This window comes from Mobula birostris, chromosome 17, assembly GCF_030028105.1.
Source record: "Mobula birostris isolate sMobBir1 chromosome 17, sMobBir1.hap1, whole genome shotgun sequence".
Lineage (NCBI taxonomy): Eukaryota > Metazoa > Chordata > Chondrichthyes > Myliobatiformes > Myliobatidae > Mobula > Mobula birostris.
In genome coordinates, this window is record NC_092386.1 from 46,289,337 (window position 1) to 46,310,469 (window position 21,133).

The following is a 21,133-nucleotide window of genomic DNA, read 5'->3' on the forward strand; positions in this document are numbered from 1 at the left end:
AAAGACCTCACTCAACAGGACAGACAACCAAATGTACAAAAGACTATGATGCTTCACTCCCAGATCATAGTCATACTTTATTGATCCCAGGGGAAATTGGTTTTCGTTACAGTTGCACCATAAATAATAAATAGTAATAGAACCATAAATAGTAATATGTAAATTATGCCAGTAAATTATGAAATAAGTCCAGGATCAGCCTATCGGCTCAGGGTGTCTGACCCTCCAAGGGATGAGTTGTAAAGTTTGATGGCCACAGGCAGGAATGACTTCCTATGACGCTCTGTGCTGCACCTCGGAGGAATGAGTCTCTGGCTGAATGTACTTCTGTGCCCACCCAGTACATTATGTAGTGGATGGGAGATATTGACCAAGATGGCATGCAACTTAGACGGCATCCTCTTTTCAGACACCACCGTGAGAGAGTCCAGTTCCATCCCCACAACATCACTGGCCTTACGAATGAGTTTGTTAATTCTGTTGATGTCTGCTACCCTCAGCCTGCTGCCCCAACACACAACAGCAAACGTGATAGCACTGGCTACCACAGACTTGTAGAACATCCTCAGCATCGTCTGGCAGATGTTAAAGGACCTCAGTCTCCTCAGGAAATAGAGATGGCTCTGACCCTTCTTGTAGACAGCCTCAGTGTTCTTAGACCAGTCCAGTTTATTGTCAATTCGTATCCCCAGGTATTTGTAATCTTCCATCATGTCCACACTGACTCCCTGGATGGAAACAGGGGTCACCAGTACCTTAGCTCTCCTCAGATCTACCACCAGCTCCATAATCTTTTTCACATTAAGCTGCAGATAATTCTGCTCACACCATGTGACAAAGTTTCCTACCGTAGCCCTGTACTCAACCTCATCCCCCTTGCTGAGGCATCCAACTATGGCAGAGTCATACGAAAACTTCCGAAGATGACAAGACTCTGTGCAGTAGTTGAAGTCCGAGGTGTAAATGGTGAAGAGAAAGGGAGACTAGACAGTCCCCTGTGGAGCCCCAGTGCTGCTGACCACTCTGTCAGACACACAGTGTTGCAAGCACACGTACTGTGGTCTGCCAGTCAGGTAATCAAGAATCCATACCAGGGAAGCATCCACCTGCATCGCTGTCAGCTCAATGCCGTTTATGCATGCTTTAATCATTACATCACATTTTTATTCCTAAAAGTTAATGCCTTCACGTGTATTCCTGGTAAACTAGACCAATTGTGTTCTTGTTGTCAACCCTCACAATCCAAGCTGCCTTAGGGCTTCTTTGCATCTTCCTCACAATTTGTAATTTCACCCAGTTTAGCGATGGACGAATTTAGAAATGTCACATTTGACTTCCTTATCCAAATCATTGAGGCTTAAGCACTGATTCCTGTGATACCACACTAGTTGCTGCCCATCACTCTGAAAAGACCTGTGATTTCCCCATTCTGTTTCCTGTCAGCCAGCTTTCAGTCCATGTCATTAAATTACCAGAAGTGCCATTTGCTTTAATGTTGTGTAATAACCCAAATTAGGACTTTTCAGCATACACCACATCTTCTGGTTCTTCCTGATCTATTTTACCAGTTATATCCTTAAAAATAAATCTCCAGGTTTGTCTAACACTAGGTTGACTTTGTCTAATCCCATTATTTTCCAAGTGTACTATTATCACCTCCTTCACAAACATCCTCCAACATTTTCCCACCCTTGATGTTAACCTAACCAATATACTGTTTTCCCGTTTCCCTCTCCTTATTTTCTGATCATTTCCAAAAAGAATTGAGATAACAGTTACCATACTCCGATCTATTGGAACTGTGTCATAATCTATAGAATTCTGGAAGCTGACTATCATTGCATTCACTTTCTCCAGGGTTACAGCCATGCAATGCAAAATTTAGCATGGTTAGATTAAATACAACTCAAAGGAAAAATACAACAACTTTATAGCACTACCAATATTTATTTAGAGTACTGATCAAAAATTCAGCAGATTTACCAGGATGCTCAATAAAGGAAGCCAGAATGAATTCAAGCTGGTGACAAACCTCACTCTGAAATAGCTTAAAGCATTGTTAATCGGTCACACCACAAGGGATTATTAAAATACAAAAGATTGGAAGAATAAGAGAATTATGGATTTCACTTATATCATTCAAGAACAAAGATAAAAAAAACAATCCAACCAGAAATATCGTTAAAACAAAGTGCAAAACATACATACTTTTAAGTCTAAAATTAAATCCCACGTTATTTCAAAACATAGAATGAACGTCTTCTCATTCTTCTTCTTCTTCTTCACCCCCCCCCCAACTCATACTATCTTCCAGCATTCCTTTTTACAGTGACATTTCAAACATCAACTTGGATTTAGATTTGTGGAAGTGTAGTGAAGAAAGCTCACCGTCAAGGAAGGACTGGCCCAACAATGAACATTAACTATTCCCCAAATCCTTTCAATCTTTGAAATTCAGTGGCTTTCCAAAGTTAGTTATTTCGTATTTTTGAAGGCAGAACCACTGGGTGGTGCTATGCAATGCAAAATATAAGGCTCTGTAATCAGTAGAAATGAGGAAATGTAGACCTTCAAAATCATTTGGGGAATTCATGTGATGCACTGAGATTCTGAGGCACCCCAAAAAGCAAACATGGGCCAAAGGACAGAAAGGGGAAAGGGAATGGTTCCAGCCTAGAGAGGAGAAGCATGGAGGTGGGTTTAGGTAGAGGATTGTACACATTGCTAATGACAAAACCGATTACTTAGCAGCGTGAGGAGCAATGGAAGGCGGGGGTGCTAGAGATGTCAATCAACTTTAGTAGTAATACCATATTAATGTACAAACAAAGCACACCAGTCTTTAGCTTAGCAAGGGCAGGTGACAAACAACCTTACAAGTCAGTGATGTTAACATAACTTTACAGGTTTTCCTCAGTTACACAAATCTGTTTAAATTTGAATTGGTCACAAGTCAATTGAATGTTACAATTTGTTTTAACAACAAAATTAAGGGGGAAAACACGCAGCTTCCTCTCAGGGAAGGCACTCTCATTTGGAAATCCATTCTACCTCCAACTTCTTTCACCAATTAAAAGTTGAATGAACCCACAATACCTTCCAGAACTATAGAAAACTTGAAAAGTTATTACATGGTTTCCCTGTTAAATCCTAAGCACTTTGCTCCCAGCTTGTATGCATGACATGGTAAGAACAAGGAGCAATTCAAGCTTCTGGCCATTGTGGCAATGCTTGCCTTTAAGAGTTAGCATTCACCTAACTACAGCATCTGCCACTGTACCGTGATATTTAGCTTCCAACAAACTGAGTTTATATATCTCCACGTATAGAACAGCTTCTACATAAAATACACATTGAAATGGCATCAGCTACATCCAATGCTAATCTAAAATAAATAACTTTCAATTACACACAACAAAATCTAATTAACTGATAAAGGGCATTTAAACAGAATCTGATTGGCATAATAGTTTTAGAAAAACAGAAAACCCCAATGTATGGACACCAAGGCTATACTGCTGCTCTTTATTGTTGAAAAATGGCAGATTCATTCAGTCTCAGTTGCTTCAGTCGATGCTGCAAAAACTGTTGGTGCAAAATCTATGCAACAATGACAGCTGATAGGGTATGACTGCATGTCAAGCTTTTCAACTTAGCAAATTTTAAATTTCATGCAGCAACTAAATATTTTACCAGAAAGCACAAGGTAGAGAATATTGAATTATGGTAAAACAAACTGAAGCTGTCCAACAAAGAGGACATAATGTTTTCTTGTTAAATTTTAATAACTGCAAGCTACAAAACTGCAAAGACTATATTAAACTACAGACACACAGCAATACAATGTAGTGTTGCCAACATGAAAGTCAACAAAACTTCTTCCATCACCAAAAATCACCTGGTACAAACTTGACTAACAACTTAAATTAATGAGTGCCACATTTCTCTTGCAGAGCCCTCAGCTTGCATTTTCACTAATCAAATTAAGGTAGACAACTTGTTTTGTTTAGAAAGTAATATCTTCACTGTTTCAAGTACTTGCTAAATTGTTATCTACAATTTAATAAAAGTCACAATGCACATAGTCAAATACAACAAATCCTGCAATTTTTTTGTCATGCCATTGCCTTAAATCAAGATCCAGATCTCACAGGATTGCTCAAGTCCATTTGATGGAATACAGGTTGTATTTATAAACACGCAAAAGGTGCAATTTGTCTTATGTTTTGCACAGAAGTATTGTGCCTCTGTACTTATAGTGCTCTAAAAAGAACAAATCCAGTGCTATGCTCTCACTTCTACTTCAGCAGCACTTGCCTTCAGCAACTATACAAGTGCCAATGTTCAATTATAACCATCCCTGATTAGATGTTACAAATTCTCCCAACACCACTGAGGGGGCAAAAACTCATTTCAAATATTTGCTGCAACAAAACTGAGTGATTATTCTTTCCAAAATTCAAAGTAATCAGCATAATCAGCTGGGCTATTATAAAACAAGGGCTCAGTGGTACTAATGCTTCACCCTACAGTATGAATCTACAAGGATATGGTACTTTTATATAAGTATTCAGAGCTTGCTACTGTACTGGTGGTTTATGAGAATACATGTTAAAGTGGTTCCCATTTAGTCAAACTTACTCAATTCCCATATCTAGTGAATGACTTGTTCCCCAATAAATCAAGACATCTATTGACGGGAAAAATAAAATCACTCCAGTACCCTTCCAAGTGGTTCTCAAGTAGATCATGAACAGTGCATTTTAAAGGATTGCTGGGGAGAAAAAAAAACATAAGTTCCTGTTGGAACAGAACAGGATTTTGTTTGACACAAGAAACAAAATAACCTGAATGCTGAAAATCCAAACTTCAACCATTGGCAGGGAAAGGACTCCACAGCTTCAGTTACCTTCTGAAAAGGGTCATGCTGCACTTTTAAGTGTTCCTTCTGAAAATATTTTTTGTTTCAAATACTAGTTAGCATTCTCTTTTTCTTTTAAAACTACAGTTTGCTGTTGCTAAGTAGATACTGAAGTTTACTAGAAGCTAGATTTGCAAGATGGATCTCACAAAGGCACTGCGTATCTAACATGTCATCAAACAGTGCGAATTTTGTACTACAAATGCAAGTTGTATATTCTTGCAATAGCTAGAATGTGGCACTAGCAGGTTCTCTACTCTTCCCTGCTCTACATTATCTTATCTTTCAAAACTCTGCAACATTCCACCGAACTAAAACTTTATATAAACTTCTTCTGGACAAAAAGTGCATAACACTTGTGCTCCTTTAACCAAGGGCAACAACATTCATCATCATCTTAAATTCTACATAATAGCAGCCTATTAAAAAGCAAAATATAAGGTGCATTCCTTCCGCCTGGTGGATTAGTGCATTCCTTCTGCCCGTGCACTAGTCCACAGACAGTTCCCTTCATGAGATACATGCATTGCATCATATCTACTGGAGCAACTATGCTTCAGTTAAGTTTGCCAGCTCAATGAGAGCAAGGGCACCATGTAGCCGCTCTCGTTGCTCTTGCATACGGCGGCGTGCGGCAGCATGTGGCCCATTTTTTTCTTCGTCCTCATCTTCGTCAGACTGGATGAACTCCATGGGATCCTGCTGCTCCTGGTCAGCCTTCCGGCCTGTGTTCTTAACGGAGGGCATGCGCTGTTCTCGCATCTCCCAGTATCTGCAGGAGAATAACATTATGAAATTCAGCATTTCTATTGCAAGAGGATCAGAAGGCCGTACTGCCTCTTGCAGAATGCCAATGACCAAAGAAAAGCTCTCTTGTAAACCAATCTTCAAAACCCTTTCCCTATTACACTGGTTTCCACTGATAGCTTCAGGGAGTAGGGAATTCCAGTAAATAAATATATCAATTAATTAAAACTCAGAATAAATCCTTCCTAATCACACCCTTAAACATCAATCTTTTCTCCTGGGATTGTATGAGACTTCGCCAATAGGGGAACCAGTCACTTTGTCAAGCTTCATTAGGAATTTAGTGTGATCAGCTGCCTTCAAGATTCCAGGCAGTTTAAAGTTCCTCCACAAGACAAATCTCCAGTCAAACTGACAATGCAATGCACTGCTTCCAATCAGTTCCTTCCTGCAATGTAACCCAAAACTGTACGCAATCCTTCTGGTCTGCTCCCATCAAAACACTGCATAAGCTTTAACTGCTCTTGTGCTCCTTTCCTCCTACAATAAAAGGCCAATATTCAAATTACTGAATTACTTGGTTGCTAATTTTATGCTTCTAATCCAAGGATGCCTAAATTTCTCAAGCACCACCTAAGTAAGACTCTGCCTTTCTGCCTGCTTCCCAAAAAGATTCAGACTGCTCATTTCCCCTCATGGTAATCAATTTATTATCTTTTGTCAAACTTATTCTATGTAACATTGCAAGATCGCCTCCTTATAGCCTATCCTTGAAAATGCACTACACTCAGTCCCTTTATCCAAGTTATTAATATATCACCAACTAAGAAGGCCCCAGCAACAATTCTGCACCTCCCCCAGCCCTAATCAACAATCTTGTTCAGACAAGACTATTTGAAAATCTACTTTTTTCTATTAACCAATCTTCCAGCAATGTTTAGGCTTTGTAATGTGCAGTAACCTTTCATGCCATCCTTCCAAATGTTTCTGGAAGTCAAAAATGCAAAACATATGCAGGTGCCCCTTTCAAATAAATGTGATGATTTCTATCTCTCTTCATTATATTCAACATTAATGTACTGCCAAATGCAACAGAAATAAACCACAACTTGCCTGACAAACTGTATCTGTTCTGCTGGGTGTCCATAAAATCCGTAAAGCTGCAAAATTAATCTCAATCCTCCAATGATACAAAGACTAATCCTGATATTATTGGAAAAACATGGGATGGGGTACATTCCGCAACAGATGCGCATGGCATCTAATTCTGAAAGAAACAGTTGTCTAACATGTTGTTCTTTCCCTTCCAACCACTGAGCTTCTTCCAAAACAACAGGACAAAAGCCCATGGATTCTTTAACAAATCTAAAACAAATAAAATATTTTTGCAAGGAATGCATCAAAGCAGACCTTAACTAAGTGTACTATTAGATTATTAGTAGAAACTCCAGAACACAACTTCTGAATGTACTCACTTTGTCAGCCACTCTGCAACAGCGTCATTGTCCGCGGCCTGCGTCTTGGTGGCACCATTGGACACTTCGTCCCTCCGCAAGCGTGCGTAAGGATGCTTGGTACAATGACGGTTGGCATGTGTGAACCTGCTCCCACAGCCTGTACAGAAACCAAGAGATGGAGCTTGTCTTAGTGAGAAATCACACACCCTCATACAGAATAAGGCTGAAGAATTTCACCCCCCCCCCCATTTCAAACAATTTGTTATAGATGTTGCGTCTGCACTTCATTTGCAGCAGCTCTCCACTTCACTGGATTCGCTGGAAGCACTAAATTATACTATTTATTATAAATTACTATAAATAGCTCATTTAGATGGAGATGTAACAAAGATTTTTACACCTCATGTCTCTGATGTAAGAAATAAGTCAATTCATTTCAAATTAGGAGATCAGACTTGTGAAAAATTCTTTTGATCTTCAAATTCATCTCTATCAGTGTGCAGTCATATTATCCAAAAGGCTCATCAAGACCCCGCATTAATGCCCAACAAAATTTGGCCTTTGCTCTTCCAGTGCAAAATAACAAATGCAGGGAAAGCTCCACAGGGCAGAAACTGGTCACAACATCAAGCGTGTCTCAATACAACATACTGGGCTTCAATGCAGAGAACAATGTAATAACATTACAAACCAGAAACAACACACTTGGTACATCATTACTGGCCATGGTAACCAGCATACGTAGTTATGTAGCTAGTGGTGTCATGCTTATAGGAACTTCCCAAATAATCAACTTATCAAATGATTGATCTGTCTAACCTAAGAGGCACAAGCTGCTCATCATGCAGGACTCAGGGCACAAGAGGAGTTTACCAGCTTACCAGTTTCAGAGCAAACAAATGGCTTTTCCCCAGTGTGAAGGCGCTGGTGAGTTTTTAATTGGCCACTCTGAACAAATGCTTTCCCACAGTTCGGATAGTCACATAAATAAGGTCTTTCACCTATAAGAAACCCACAGTACAGAACATTAAAATTTAAACTTTTCTCTATTGCTCAAAGGAAAAAGAAACACAAAGAATTTCCAGGACCTCTGGTAAAAATGATACTAATTAGCTCATCTACAAGCAAATAACTTGCATTTACAAGGTTTATAGATATGCTACAAAACAAATCATAATGATGCTAATTAAATTTGACATAGTCTCATAACAGTTGACAGATATTTGACACTAAGATGTAGTTGGGAGCTCACTGTTGATTCCAACATTTTGTTTTTATTTTTAAACTTGAAGGGTATGCATTTCTGATTATGCTGAAACATCATGTGGTTTGTCCAAAGTAAAAACAGAGACTTTCGGACTTGCCTTTCGTTACACATCCTCCAGTGTCATAATGGTCACTTAGCTCTGATCAGTGACATTTTGATCTGTTCCACATTAAATACGGCCAAAGGCAAAATGGAACAGACCATGACAAGAAGAGCACTTTATTCTTCATTTTATTGGTTTACTTGCACTACCTCAAAGCCCTGATCTGATCTGTATGAACAGTATGAAAGACGAGCTTTTCACTGTACCTCAGTACATTTGACAATAATAAACCAATTCCAATCTACCTGAAAGAGTTCCCACCAAGTATCCAAATACTCTTTAACAAAAGATTTACTGTTACAATACTCTAAGATTAATAAAACAGCACATTATTTGATCAGCCACAATATATCAAAGTTACACTTACTATTATATGCACAAGTACACGTACAAACAGTTGCAATGAAAGTAGCAGCAGAAAACAGGTTTTCCTATAAATTAGTCAAGATTACTGAATATTATTGACTGGCATTTTTGAAATCCAGATTTAAAATTATTTATTTTGATAACAGCTCTGGTGTCAGAATAATAATTCAATAACTAACAATACAGTTTAAAGTAAAACTGAATCATAATAAAGATTGCATTAAAGTCAGGTGGGAAACAGCCATATAATGTTTACTGATAAATGCATTAATTTCTGTAATTTGCTACCAAGTAGTGAACAGATGGCATAACTTGCAATTTCCCGATGGTCAGATTTTGACGATAACATTTGAGGATAGAAGTACAAAAGTGAGTGTTACATCAGTTTGCCATTAATTTGTTGTGCAAGATTTCATCTTCAATGGAGTCAAAGACATTCTTGTGTCAATTAACTTGATAACAACATAGTTAAGAGCAATAAACTTTACTTGTCCAAAATTTAAAACTACAGCTTTACTGCTTGGATGTATGAATACAAACAGATGCTAGGTCATCCTGCTCATTCTAAATTTTTGCAGAACACACATATGCTAGTGATCTTTATCAGTACCAAGTACATGAATGTATTCTAGCCAGGTACTGTCTCTTTCACACGAGACCGAGGTTAGATTCTAGCTGACATTGATCACAATTTAATCTATAATCAAGTTAGCCTTCAACCTAGTGGGAGTGGGAGGACCTAAAGATGGTGCCAGAGGTTTTTTCAGATCTGGGCAAATTCTTACAGTCCATCCATGAAAGTTTAATTTCTTCTCTTTTAATGTCTTTTCTTTCCTTTTCAAGGTGGCTGGGATTCTGTCAGGGTCCACAATCTACAGCAGCACTCAAACTTCAGTTCTTCACGGCAGTGAGTTCTCGTTGAGCAACCTGAATCGAAACAGCGAGCTGTTGATCGCCCTCTCACCATGGCAGGAACAATACCTCTGCCTCCCTTGTTAAGGGGGGAGAGGGGGAGAAGGGGAGAGGGGGAGAGGGGGAGAGGGGGAGAGGGGGAGAGGGGGAGAGGGGGAGAGGGGGAGAGGGGGAGAGGGGGAGAGGGGGAGAGGGGGACACACACACACACACACACACACACACACAGTCTATCTGAGATGTCAAAGTGTTGGGATGGACAGTAGTTTTTGATGGACTCCAGTAGTTTTTGATGGTCTTTGCTCGCATTGTGGGTTGTGAGGGTTGATGCTTTCACTGGAGCAATTGGGGACAGCGGGGGAGCAGAGTTGATGCTTTTCCTGCTGTTTGAGCATTGGGGGGGTGAGGGAGAGGAACCTTTGGTGTTCTAATGTTTTCTGTCATTCATTCTTTGCGGTTTTTCTTCTGCTTTGGTGGATGTCTGCGAAGAGTAAGGATCTTGGGTTGCATACTTTATATATTCTCTGATGTTTAATTGAGTCATTGGACCTTTGTAGGTCCCACCAAGGTTTGGCCATTTGGTTCTAGTTGCTCAGTTGTTCAGAAATTTAGTAAATACAGTTGCAAGAAAAAGTTTGTGAACCCTTTGCAATTACCTGATTTTTGGCACTAATTTTTCATAAAATGTGGTCTGATCTTCTTTTAAGTCACAATAATGGACAAACACAATCTGCCTAAACTAATAACACGCACACACACAAAATTGTACTTCTCATTAACACTGAGTATACCACTACCATCACAGTCTAGGTTCAAAAAAAGGTGAACCTCTGGGGTAACACCTTTTACAAAAGCTATTTTGAATCAGGTGTTCCAATCAATGAGATGAGGTTGGAAGTGCGGGTTGTAGAGGTGCTCTGCCATATATAAAAAAAGACAAAGTCAGGTTACCAGCAGACTCTGCTCTTCTCAAGAAAGATCGGTTTATGTGCACCATGCCTCTATCAAAACAACTTTCAGAGGACCTTAGAACAAGAACTGTAGAGATGCATGAATCTGGAAAACAAAAGCATTGCTAAAGACCTGAGACCTGAATGTTCATCAGGCCACAGTCAGAGAAATTGTCTACAAATGAAAGAAATTCAGCATTTTGCTACTCTCCCTAGGTGTGGGCGTCCTGCAAAGATCACACCAAGAGCACAATGTGCAAACCTGAAGGAGGTGAAAAAGAACACAAGGGCAACAGCAAAAGACTTGCAGAAACCTCTAGAATTTACCAAAAGTCTCTGTGCGTTCATTATAAGAAAAACACTGAACAAGAGTGGTGTTCACAGGAGGACAGCATTGCTCTTCAAAACAAACAAACATTGCTGCACATCTCAAGTTTCCAAAAGGCCACCTGAATGTTCCACAACACCTCTAGAATAACATTCTTAGAAAGATGCAACAAAAATTGAACTTCGAGGCAGAAAAGTATGGTGGAAGGAGCATCGTGGTTTGGGGCTGCATTGCTGCCTCAGGGCCTGGACAGCTTGCAATCATTGAGGGAACAATAAATTTGAAATTGTATCAAGACATTTTACAGAATGTCAGGGTAGCAATCCTTCACCTGAAGCTTAATAGAAGTTGAATGATGCAACAAGACAATGATCCGAAACAAGAGTAAATCAACAACAGAATGGTTTAAAAAAATATATCATGTTTTGGAATGCCCAAGTCAGAGTCCAGACATTAAGCCGAATGATACGTTGTGGCATGACCCGAACAGGGCTGTTCATGCATGGTATCCCAGAAATATTGATGAACTAAAACAGTTTTGTATGGAGGAATGGTCCAAAATTCCTCCTCACTGTCATGCAAATCTGCTCAGCTGCTACACGAAATGTTTGGTGGAGGTGATTGCTGCAAAAGGAGGTTCTACCAGTTATTAAATACAAGGGTTTACAGACTTTTTCCAGCAATGATTGAGAATGATTAAATAATATGTTCAATAAAGACATGAAAAGTACAATTGTTTGTGTGTAATTAATGCAGGCAGACTGTGTTTTACTTAGATGAAGATCATACCACATTTTATGAGCAATTAGTGCAGAAAACCAGGTAATTGTAAAAGGTTCACAAACTTCTTTCTTATTACTGTATGTTCTAATGTTTAACCTTGAAATGGCCAAATGAAAAATAGCAAGATCCTCCCTCGCTGAGACATTTCATTAATACTGTACGAAATCTCTTACTCAGTTAGGTTGTGCAGCTGGTGTTCCCACAGCAGATTCTCGTTATCTGGAACTGCTTTCAGCTCGTTAAGACATTTCAAACAGCCTTATAAGCACTTCAAACTTGGCTTTCCAACTTCCTCATCCTCCCTGCATTCCACTGAGTAACCTCAATTTTATTGTTACAAGATCTTAATAAATATAACCTCACTGATGTCATGGACTCATCCAATGTATTACATCTTACCCGTGTGCGTTCTCTTGTGCGCTTGCAAGGACTTCTCACGGGGAAACACTCGGTTACAAGTATTGCAGCGGATTCTGCTCGAAGAGTGCTCACCCTCATTTATGAGATCACGGATTAGCTCTGCTCTTGGGCGGCCGCGTCTTGTTCCATCCTACAACAAGGCACCCAGATCCAGATTAAAAATTTAATCTTTAATTAATTCTGAAAGTATGTTGCAAGAAACCAGTGTCCCAAGATGGTAACGATACTGGTCTGTACAATCCCTTCAACACCATGATTTATTTTCGAAAGCCCATTAAAGAAACCATTCTGGAGTTCTGGGAAGTGTACACAACAGACTTTGTCCTCTAATAGGGTCCAAGCCAGTAACCAATCTTACACAGTTCAGCAGAGGATAGAGGGTGAACATTTAAGTTTGTGCAAGGGTATTAAACAGACTTAATCTTGAACTGTAGCTCAGTGTTATTGAAAAGGACTCACTTCTTACTGCTTGCTCAACCTACAAATACAAATTTCTGCATAAGGAGTTAAACAAGGGAAACAGAAGTCTCAAAGGCAGGTCCATTTAGAGCAGCTACGCTCCTGTGCACCCAAATTCTGACCAGTCTCCTTTAAGATGCTCCTTAGTTGTTCCTTTGATTAAGATTTTGGACTTTAAATTTTTCCTTTGACTCAATGTCGAATATTCCTATTGTGAACGTGCTTCAGTCCAGCCTCATTATTGAGGAATCATAGAACTGTGCAAAATAGAAATAGGCCATTCAGCCCAACACAATCACACAAGCCAGTGGCCATTCTTCCATACTAACCCCTTCTCCCAGCACTCGGTCCATAACCCTCTATGCCCAAACATTTCACTGGCGTGTGCCGTGCGTGGCGTCAGCACATTACGGTAGCTTCATGTGTTTAGATAGATGATTTATTGATCCTAAAGGAAATCACAGTGTCACAGTAGCATTACAAGTGTAGAAATATCTATCTCTCAGATGAGAAGTAGAAAGAATTTTTAAAAAGTTACCTCACACAGCTTAATGGTGGGGGGGGGGGGCTATAGGTTGACTCCTTATGAAGCCTAATGGCCGAGAGTAAAAATGACCACATATAGCACTCTTTGGAGTAGCGCAGTTGTCTTAGTCTATTACTAAAAGTGCTCCTCTGTGCAGCCATGGTGGCATGCAAAGGGTGAGAAACACTGTCCAGAATTGCCAAGATATTCCGTAGGGTCCTTTCTTCTACCACAGTCTCCAGTGTGTCCAGTTTGATTCCTGTAACAGAACCAGCTTTCCTAATCAGTTTATTGAGCCTGTTGGCATCACCTGTGTTGATGCCATTGCCTGAGCACACCACCACATAGAAGATTGTACTGGCGACAACAGACTGGTAGAATGTGAAGGAGAGGCCTGCATACTCCAAAGGACCTCAGTCTCCTCAGGAAGTAGAGGCGACTCTGGCCCCTCTTGTACACAGCGTCTGTGTTGGTGCTCCATTCCACTCAAGTCTATCATCCAGGTGTAGACTCACATACTTAAAGGACTTAGAGTCTATAACCCTGTCTTAATGCTACTTAGCGTGTTTCTTTCATTTGATTTTGTACTGGCCAGCAATACTGCAAAATAACAATGGACATTAATCTGTTTAAGTACATGGTCACCATTCGTCTGGCCCTCAGGACAACTGTACTGCTCCAAAGTGTGCTGTACGAGGTAATTCTTACCCTCGGCCATTAGGCTCTATGAGTCAACCTATAGCTGGGGAAGTAGTGATCCTGATAGACTGAGGTAACTTTTAATTCTTTCTTACTTCTCTTCTAATATTTGTTTATCTGTGTATTTGTAATGCTATTGCGACAGTAATTTTGGTTGCAATCTACAAAGCACCTACCTATCAAGCATTCATTTAGAAACACCACCATTGCAATCAGAATCCCAGCTTTAACTACTGTCTGCAGTGGAATTGAGTTACTTACTACTATCTAGGAGGTGAAGGTGGTTTTCTTCACATCCCTTTTGAATCTCTTTCCCTTGCCCAAAATCCAAGTCCTCTAGTTATACAGTACTTAGGCACATTACAGTATATAGCTAGGGTGCAGAGTACTGTATTCGTCAACGTGAAGCTGACAGCGAGTTTGTAAATCTGGTGAGAGCAGAGTGGAGCATCGCGGGAGGGATGTGGGCCAGGTGTCAGAGGAGTGCCAGGGACAGGGAGTGGCACGGGTGCAGAGAAACCCAGCCCTGAGACACCAGTCAAGGTCATTTTGATTCTAAAGAATTGGTTTATTGATCATTACAGAATGTCTCTGGTGCTTCCTGCTCTTTCCCCCCTTCCTAACCACGATTCTCCTTTTTCTGTCCCCTTCCCACTCAAACTCAGTTCACAATAGAGGCCCAGATCAGAATCAGGTTTATCATCACTCATATACATCATAAAATTTGTTTTTCTTTACTATATGCAGCAGCAGTACAGTGCAACATATATAAAATTACTGGAGTACTGTACAATAGTATTAGACACCCTAGGTAGAAATATAAGGTGTACACAGTACATCAGCTGAGGTCGGGCTACATCTTAATGAAGTTGGAACCCAATCACACTACTGTGTTCAATGCCCGGCTGATGAAGGTCAGTAGTCTACAAGCCTTCCTAACGACATCGCCTGTTACTGTTGCCACCTTCAAGGAACTACGCTGGAACTCGAAAGGACTCCCCGTTACTCAACACTCCCCGCAATTCAACCATTTATATGTCCAAGCCTCATTAGTGTTCCCAAATGCATTACCTTGTATTTGTTTGGATTGAACTCTTAGCTTCCATTTTATACACATCTCTATCTCTCTGCAGCCTAACTCTACCTTTCACACAACCAAAAACTCCAAGCTTCGAGTCACTCACACATTATAACAGGAAGGATCGCAATAACGTTCAGTGTGGGGCTCCAGAAGACACAGGCATTCAATCACAAAACGTCTTACCTCAACCCTGGTACTAAGCCAATATTGAATCCCTCTGGGCTTAACCGTTTGAACCATTATCCCACGTGGGTCTATGTCAAAGTCTTTACTGAAGTCCATGTAAATCACATCTAGTGCCCAGTCAATACAACTTGTTACCTTGTCAAAGAATTCAACCATAATGGTCAGAGAAGATCTGCCTTTGACAAAGCTGAAATAGCCATTTCTGATCAGCACTTGCCTTTCCAAATGATTGATCGTTTCCCTCAGAATTTTCTCCAGTACCTTCTCTACCAATGATGTTAAACTTACTGTTCCATGGTTACCAGGCTTTTACTTACTGTCTTCCTTGAAAAAGACGGGGGTGGGGGGGTGGGGACATTTGTTGCTCACCAGTCATAACTCATAACCAGTAAACATCTCAACCAGAGCCATATTTTCCTTTGCCTTTGGCAGACACCTAAGATAAATCCTAAATCCTGAGGCCAGCAATAAACTTTCCTCACCCCTGCACCAAATTCTCCAACTACAAAGTCTGCTTCCTTTGTGAATTCTGATGAGAAGTATTCCCTTCTGGTTCCATGCTTAGATGGATGATGTTGTCACTAATGGACACAACCTTTTCCCTGCTTGTTCTCACGCCCTCAATTTACCTACAGATCACCTTCAATTTTACCTTAATTCTGTCTGCCAGAGGTTCTTCATGATCCTCATTTACTTTCTAATTCATTGTTCTCTTCCCCCCTTTCACATTTTATATTAACAAGCCTCTCCCATCATTAGTTCGCTATAACTGTCAGGTAACAATGAGTTAGCATGCAGAAAGGGGGATAGACCCAAGCAGCATGGTGTCATGATATCAGTCTTTCCCTCAACTTCAGGAAGGTGAGGGGTGAGGGCTGCTCTCCCCTTTTGGCCAGGATAGCAAATTACAAACCCCCCTAACAAGAACTCTCTGAATTAACTTTTCAACACGTGCATTAATTTGGAACTTAATCAACTCATAAGAGAATAGGTTTACTTTGATAATAAATTTACTTTTTACCCCATGGCTGATGTCAATTGCTGAACTTTTACAGGGCAAGGCAGCAGATACGACAAACGTGCTAGTTGGGAAATGTGAGCAGTAATAGCAGTCAGTTTAAGCCTGAGTGCATGATGCTGCTAACTGCAGCACACTCCTTTAAAACTGTGTGGAATTCAACATCAATCCAACTATGTATTACTGTACCTAAAGTATAGAATTAAACGTCACTATGAAATAAGATCAGGTGCTCCTTTGAAAATGAAGTGAAACAAATCTTGTGCGGTTTACCAATTCTCGTTGTCACACAACCTCAACAGCGTGTCGAGAGGATTGTAAACAATCCACACCACTTCCCCGAGCGCGCGTGGGTGGCCTTAAAGCACCCGGCGGGAGGAAGTTACGTCTTTTTGGCGCGCTGGAGCACTGACAAGCTCTCCAGGAAGTGATTTCATTCATTTAATTTCTGCACCCCGGCGGAGAGAGAGAAAATCAAACGTAGATCACAACACACACACAAAAAAAAAATCAGTCGGTCCATTACAGACGACAAAGTCACTTGGCGAGGAGAAAGCAGCGAGCGCCCGGCCGCCGATCTCCCGCAGACGCCTCCCCCGCTCTGTTTACGTCCCCGCCGGAGCCACAGACAGTTAGCGATAGGCAAATGCGCGCCAATCTGAACCAGGCAACTCCACAACAAACATTAGCGGCTGCCCCTCGCCGCAAAGCAAGATGTTTCACATATTTAAAAATAGCGAAGCATGCAAAAATAAAACCACAGAAGCCTAAACTAGCAATAGGCGAGCGAGAAACTAAAAGCGAGCGACTGCGCAACCAAAAACAAAAGTCTTTCCAACAAGTGGGCTGACGCGTACAGGCTCTGCCTCTTACTGACCTGCGAGAGATGCTCAAGTTCCCGATCGAGAGCCGCGGCTCCGGCTGGACCACGCTGGGAGTCCCTGCCGCCGTTCCCGGTGAAGGAGGCGCCGGGGCTGAGGGTGACATTGTGCGCGTTCTCACCCCACTTCCACGGGTACACCATGAAATCGCTGAATCCGGGGCTGGTGGGCGTCACATCCATGCGTTTGGGCTTAATCGGCGTGGTTTTAATGACAGAGACGCGCTTGGGAGAACCGCAGGCGATCTGGTTTTCTGCCATTGCGACGACGGTGCGCAAAGACAGACGGAAAAATATTGAAAATAAATAAATAAACTCGCGGCGACCGAGTGGCGGCTCGAGCAGAGATTCCCGCGTTTAAGCATTTCCCGCCCTTTCTGCAGAGACCAACCGAAAGCCGCTCCGGCTCCCTCCACGTCATAATGAATGATTGGCAGCTCCATTCACGCGCCGGTCCGCCGGGCTCAGCCAATCAGCGGCGAGCGCGCTCCGTTCATTGGCCGAGCTCGGGTCTTTACCCGCCAGCAGTTATAACGTCTTCTTGCGAATGAGTTCATCATCTGCTGTTCGGCTGCCTGAGGAGTCCCAGCATTTTCTGTTGTCATTTGTTTTTGTTAAAGAGATAGCTATACTAGTTTGTGAAATTAGTATCTGAACCTCAGTTTCGCCAATGTATCTCAAGCAAATTCGTGATGGACAACGACTTTTTGTATAACCATGTACATGAAGTAACAATTGCACCCGTAGATCAATTAATATTTCCTGTTACTGTGCTTGTTTTGATTTTACGTGTTGTACCAAATCTAAGTGGGGATAAAATAAAGCCAAGTTCACAAATCATTTTCGTATTAATACACAATTCAGCTGCAATGCGCGGGATCAAAGCAATGTACTGTAGTGCAGATAGTGACAACCTGAAGAAAAACATGATACAGTAGCTGGTTTGGTTTACACTACGTTGCCATTTATACTCTACAAAATAGTACTTCCTTTCCGCATCCTTGATATGGTAGTTACAAGATTTTTTTTAGAATTTGCATTTTGTCTATTAAACTTGGTCTTAGACCAATGTAATAGTGTGTGGATCCATTTCAACACTAATTAATTACACTTGACAACAAAGATTTTGCTTCCTGAATACTTTTGGGTGTATCATGTAGATTTTGGGCTGTTGATGATGAAAATCACCATGAAATTTCCCTATCAGGCACTGTTTTTTTGAAATTGCCTATATTTGTTATTTCAATTAAAATGTTGCACACAACGCTAGCTGAAAAGTTTTCTATCTTGTCCAGGCATGTCTGCATGCTTAGGCAAGCAGAATGCTGTATGGCGGGACAGGTTTTAGAAAGGCTACGTGATCAGTTTGCGATCACGTTGATGCACATGGTCTACGCACAAGGCATATTGTGTGTACTCATAATAAAGTCACTATATTTTCAGTATTTGTGATAGCAGAATGTCTTGCCAATGTTGCAACAGCCACAATACTTTCTGTTATATTTGTGGCAAGTATACACTTAAATCTCAAAGACGGAACATGACTCCTCTCATTAAGAAAGCCTGTGAGCTCTAATTTGGATGTAAAATTGGCTACCAGGGTAAGGCCTGGGCTCCTCACATTTGATGCACAACATGTGCTGTCAATCTTAAAGCTTGGCTCAGAGGTACTTGGAAGGTGATGCTGTTTGTTGTCCCAATGATATGGCAAGAGCAGACTGCTACATTCAGTCCTGATGAAGGGTCTCAGCCCGAAACAAGAACAGCTTGCTCTTTTCCATAGATGCTGTCTGGCCTGCTGAGTTCTTCTAGCCTGCATGCTGCTTTGAAATCCATCAATGCTGGCTGACTTCACTTTTAATAATATACAGTATTTCTGTTTTTGCACTTTTTAAAAAATCTATTCAATATACATTAATTGATTTAATTGTTTATTTATTATTATGTTTTATTTATTTTTTTCTCTCTCTCTGCTAGATTATGTATTGCATTGAACTGCTGCTGCTAAGTTAACAAATTTCACGTCACTTGCCGGTGATAATAAACCTGATTCTGATTCTAATTATTGTTGGACACTTAAGTGAGAAGCCTCAGACACTGAGTACAAATGAAAACCATCAACAAAACATTTTTAGTTTAGTGTCAGCAGCTTAATGCAATTAAACACATATTCAAAAAAATGTTCATTTGTTTCTCCAAATTCCTACACGATACAAGTAGCCTGAAGTGTCGTGAAATTTGTTGCTGTACAGCAGCAGTAATTTGCAATACATACTAATAAAAAATGGACCCGGCTGGTGGCGTAGTGGCATCTGTGCCAGACTTTGGGATGAGGGGTCCCGAGTTCAAATCCAGCTGGCTTTCCATCCGTGCTGGGTTACAAGCTGGTGATCTCTTTGGAAACTGCTGTAACTTGCCTGGTACGCAGTTCCCCACTACGTCAGAGAGGCGTGGAGGGTAATCTTCCACTAACCGGAGAAACTCCGGATGTGATGTACAGTAAGAAGTATATGTATTAAAAAGGTTAAATTAAATGAGTAGCAAAAAAAGAAAAAAATATGTAGTGAGGTGGTGTACAAGGGTTTAAAATCCTATCAGAAATCTGACAGCAGAGGGTTTAACTGTTCCTGAATTGTTAAGTGTGTGTCATCAAGCTCCTGTACCTCCTCTGTGATGGTAGCAATGAGAAGAGCCATGTCCTGGATGATGCAGGTCTTTAATAACAGATGCTACCATTCTGAGGCATTGCTCCTTGAAGATATGGTGGATGCTGGGGAGGCTGGTGCCCATGATGGAGCTGACTGAGTTTACAACTTCCTGCAGCTTATTTTGATCCTGTGCAGAGCCCCCTCCCCCCAATACCAGATGGTGATGCAGTCATGCTCCATTTGTAGAATTTTGGTGTCTTTGGTGACACCAAATCTCCTTGAACTCCTAATGAAATATAGCCACTGCCTTTCTAATTGCATTGATATGTTAGGCTCAGGATAAATCCTCAGAGATGTTGACACTGAGGAGACTGAAACTGCTCACCCTTTCCACTTCTGATCCCTCACTGAAGACTGGTATGTGTTTGCTCGTGTTACCCTTTCTGAAGTCCATTGGTCTTACTGGCTTTGAGTACAAGGTTGTTGCTGTGACATTTTCATTATTAGCTTTTATTTGTATCACTTTATTCAAAATTTCTTTCCTTTTCTTATTTTTCTTTATAGCTATTTTGACTCTGCCTTATTTCACCACTGTTCCCTTCCCCATCCTAAACTTATTGCTTACCGAGATGCTTTACTGGTACCCTTGTGCATAAACTACAGTTATGGCACTGTTCTCAACTCACACATCCAGCAGGCTAAATTCAGATTATAACTGGGAAATGTTTGTGTTTCCTATGGCCAGGCACAAATTCAACCTATATCTAATGTGCTTATTAAAGTTTAACTACAAAGGGAATGTAACTAGTAAATGAAGTATTAATGCTTTTTCATCTGTCTTGTTGCCACAATATGTGTGCTCAAAGCAAGCACTCTCTCTTTCCAATAAAGTTATTATTAAGACCAATTTAGAAAAAAAACTTAACTCAGAAATGTATATTTGGACAAAATAAATAATTTGTCTCTTATTTAAACCTCAAATTAAGTTTACAAAGGACAGTAAGGATTTCTAGTTTTATTACAGTTGAATTGGAATTTTCATTTCCCAGGAGGTAGTGAGTTTCAGAAGCTATGCATATACAGAACAAATTACTTGGAGAGCATATCTACTTTAGTGACTGCTGTTTGTTTCAAAGCATCCATTTTCAGTAAACTAATCGCCAAGGTCAGAAGATATGCGGAAGAAATCTTCATGAATATGCATTCATGAGAGTTTTCACCATGTTCCTTCTGACCTAAACCAATTACTAATTTCACTGATCCTTCAGCATCACAGACCTGTGCTTAGGCCTATGCTGCCATACCTTAACACTAAAGAACAGATCAGTATTTCTAGAGCCTGTCTGACATTTGTGAGAAAATGGAATAATAGGTGCTGTGAT

At 40.6% G+C, this 21,133-nt stretch overlaps 1 protein-coding gene across 1 annotated transcript; it reads right to left on the reverse strand.

Annotated features, from left to right (window-relative positions):
• Positions 1 to 1,942: 1,942 nt before the first annotated feature.
• Positions 1,943 to 17,450, reverse strand: znf367 (zinc finger protein 367). The gene is made up of 5 exons (XM_072281089.1): positions 17,101 to 17,450; positions 12,234 to 12,384; positions 8,007 to 8,126; positions 7,144 to 7,282; positions 1,943 to 5,693 (listed from the first exon to the last, which is right to left on the reverse strand). The coding sequence occupies exons 1-5, from the start codon at positions 17,362 to 17,364 to the stop codon at positions 5,471 to 5,473; spliced, it is 897 nt and encodes a 298-aa protein (XP_072137190.1). The 5' UTR covers positions 17,365 to 17,450; the 3' UTR covers positions 1,943 to 5,470.
• Between the last annotated feature and the right edge of the window lie 3,683 nt (positions 17,451 to 21,133).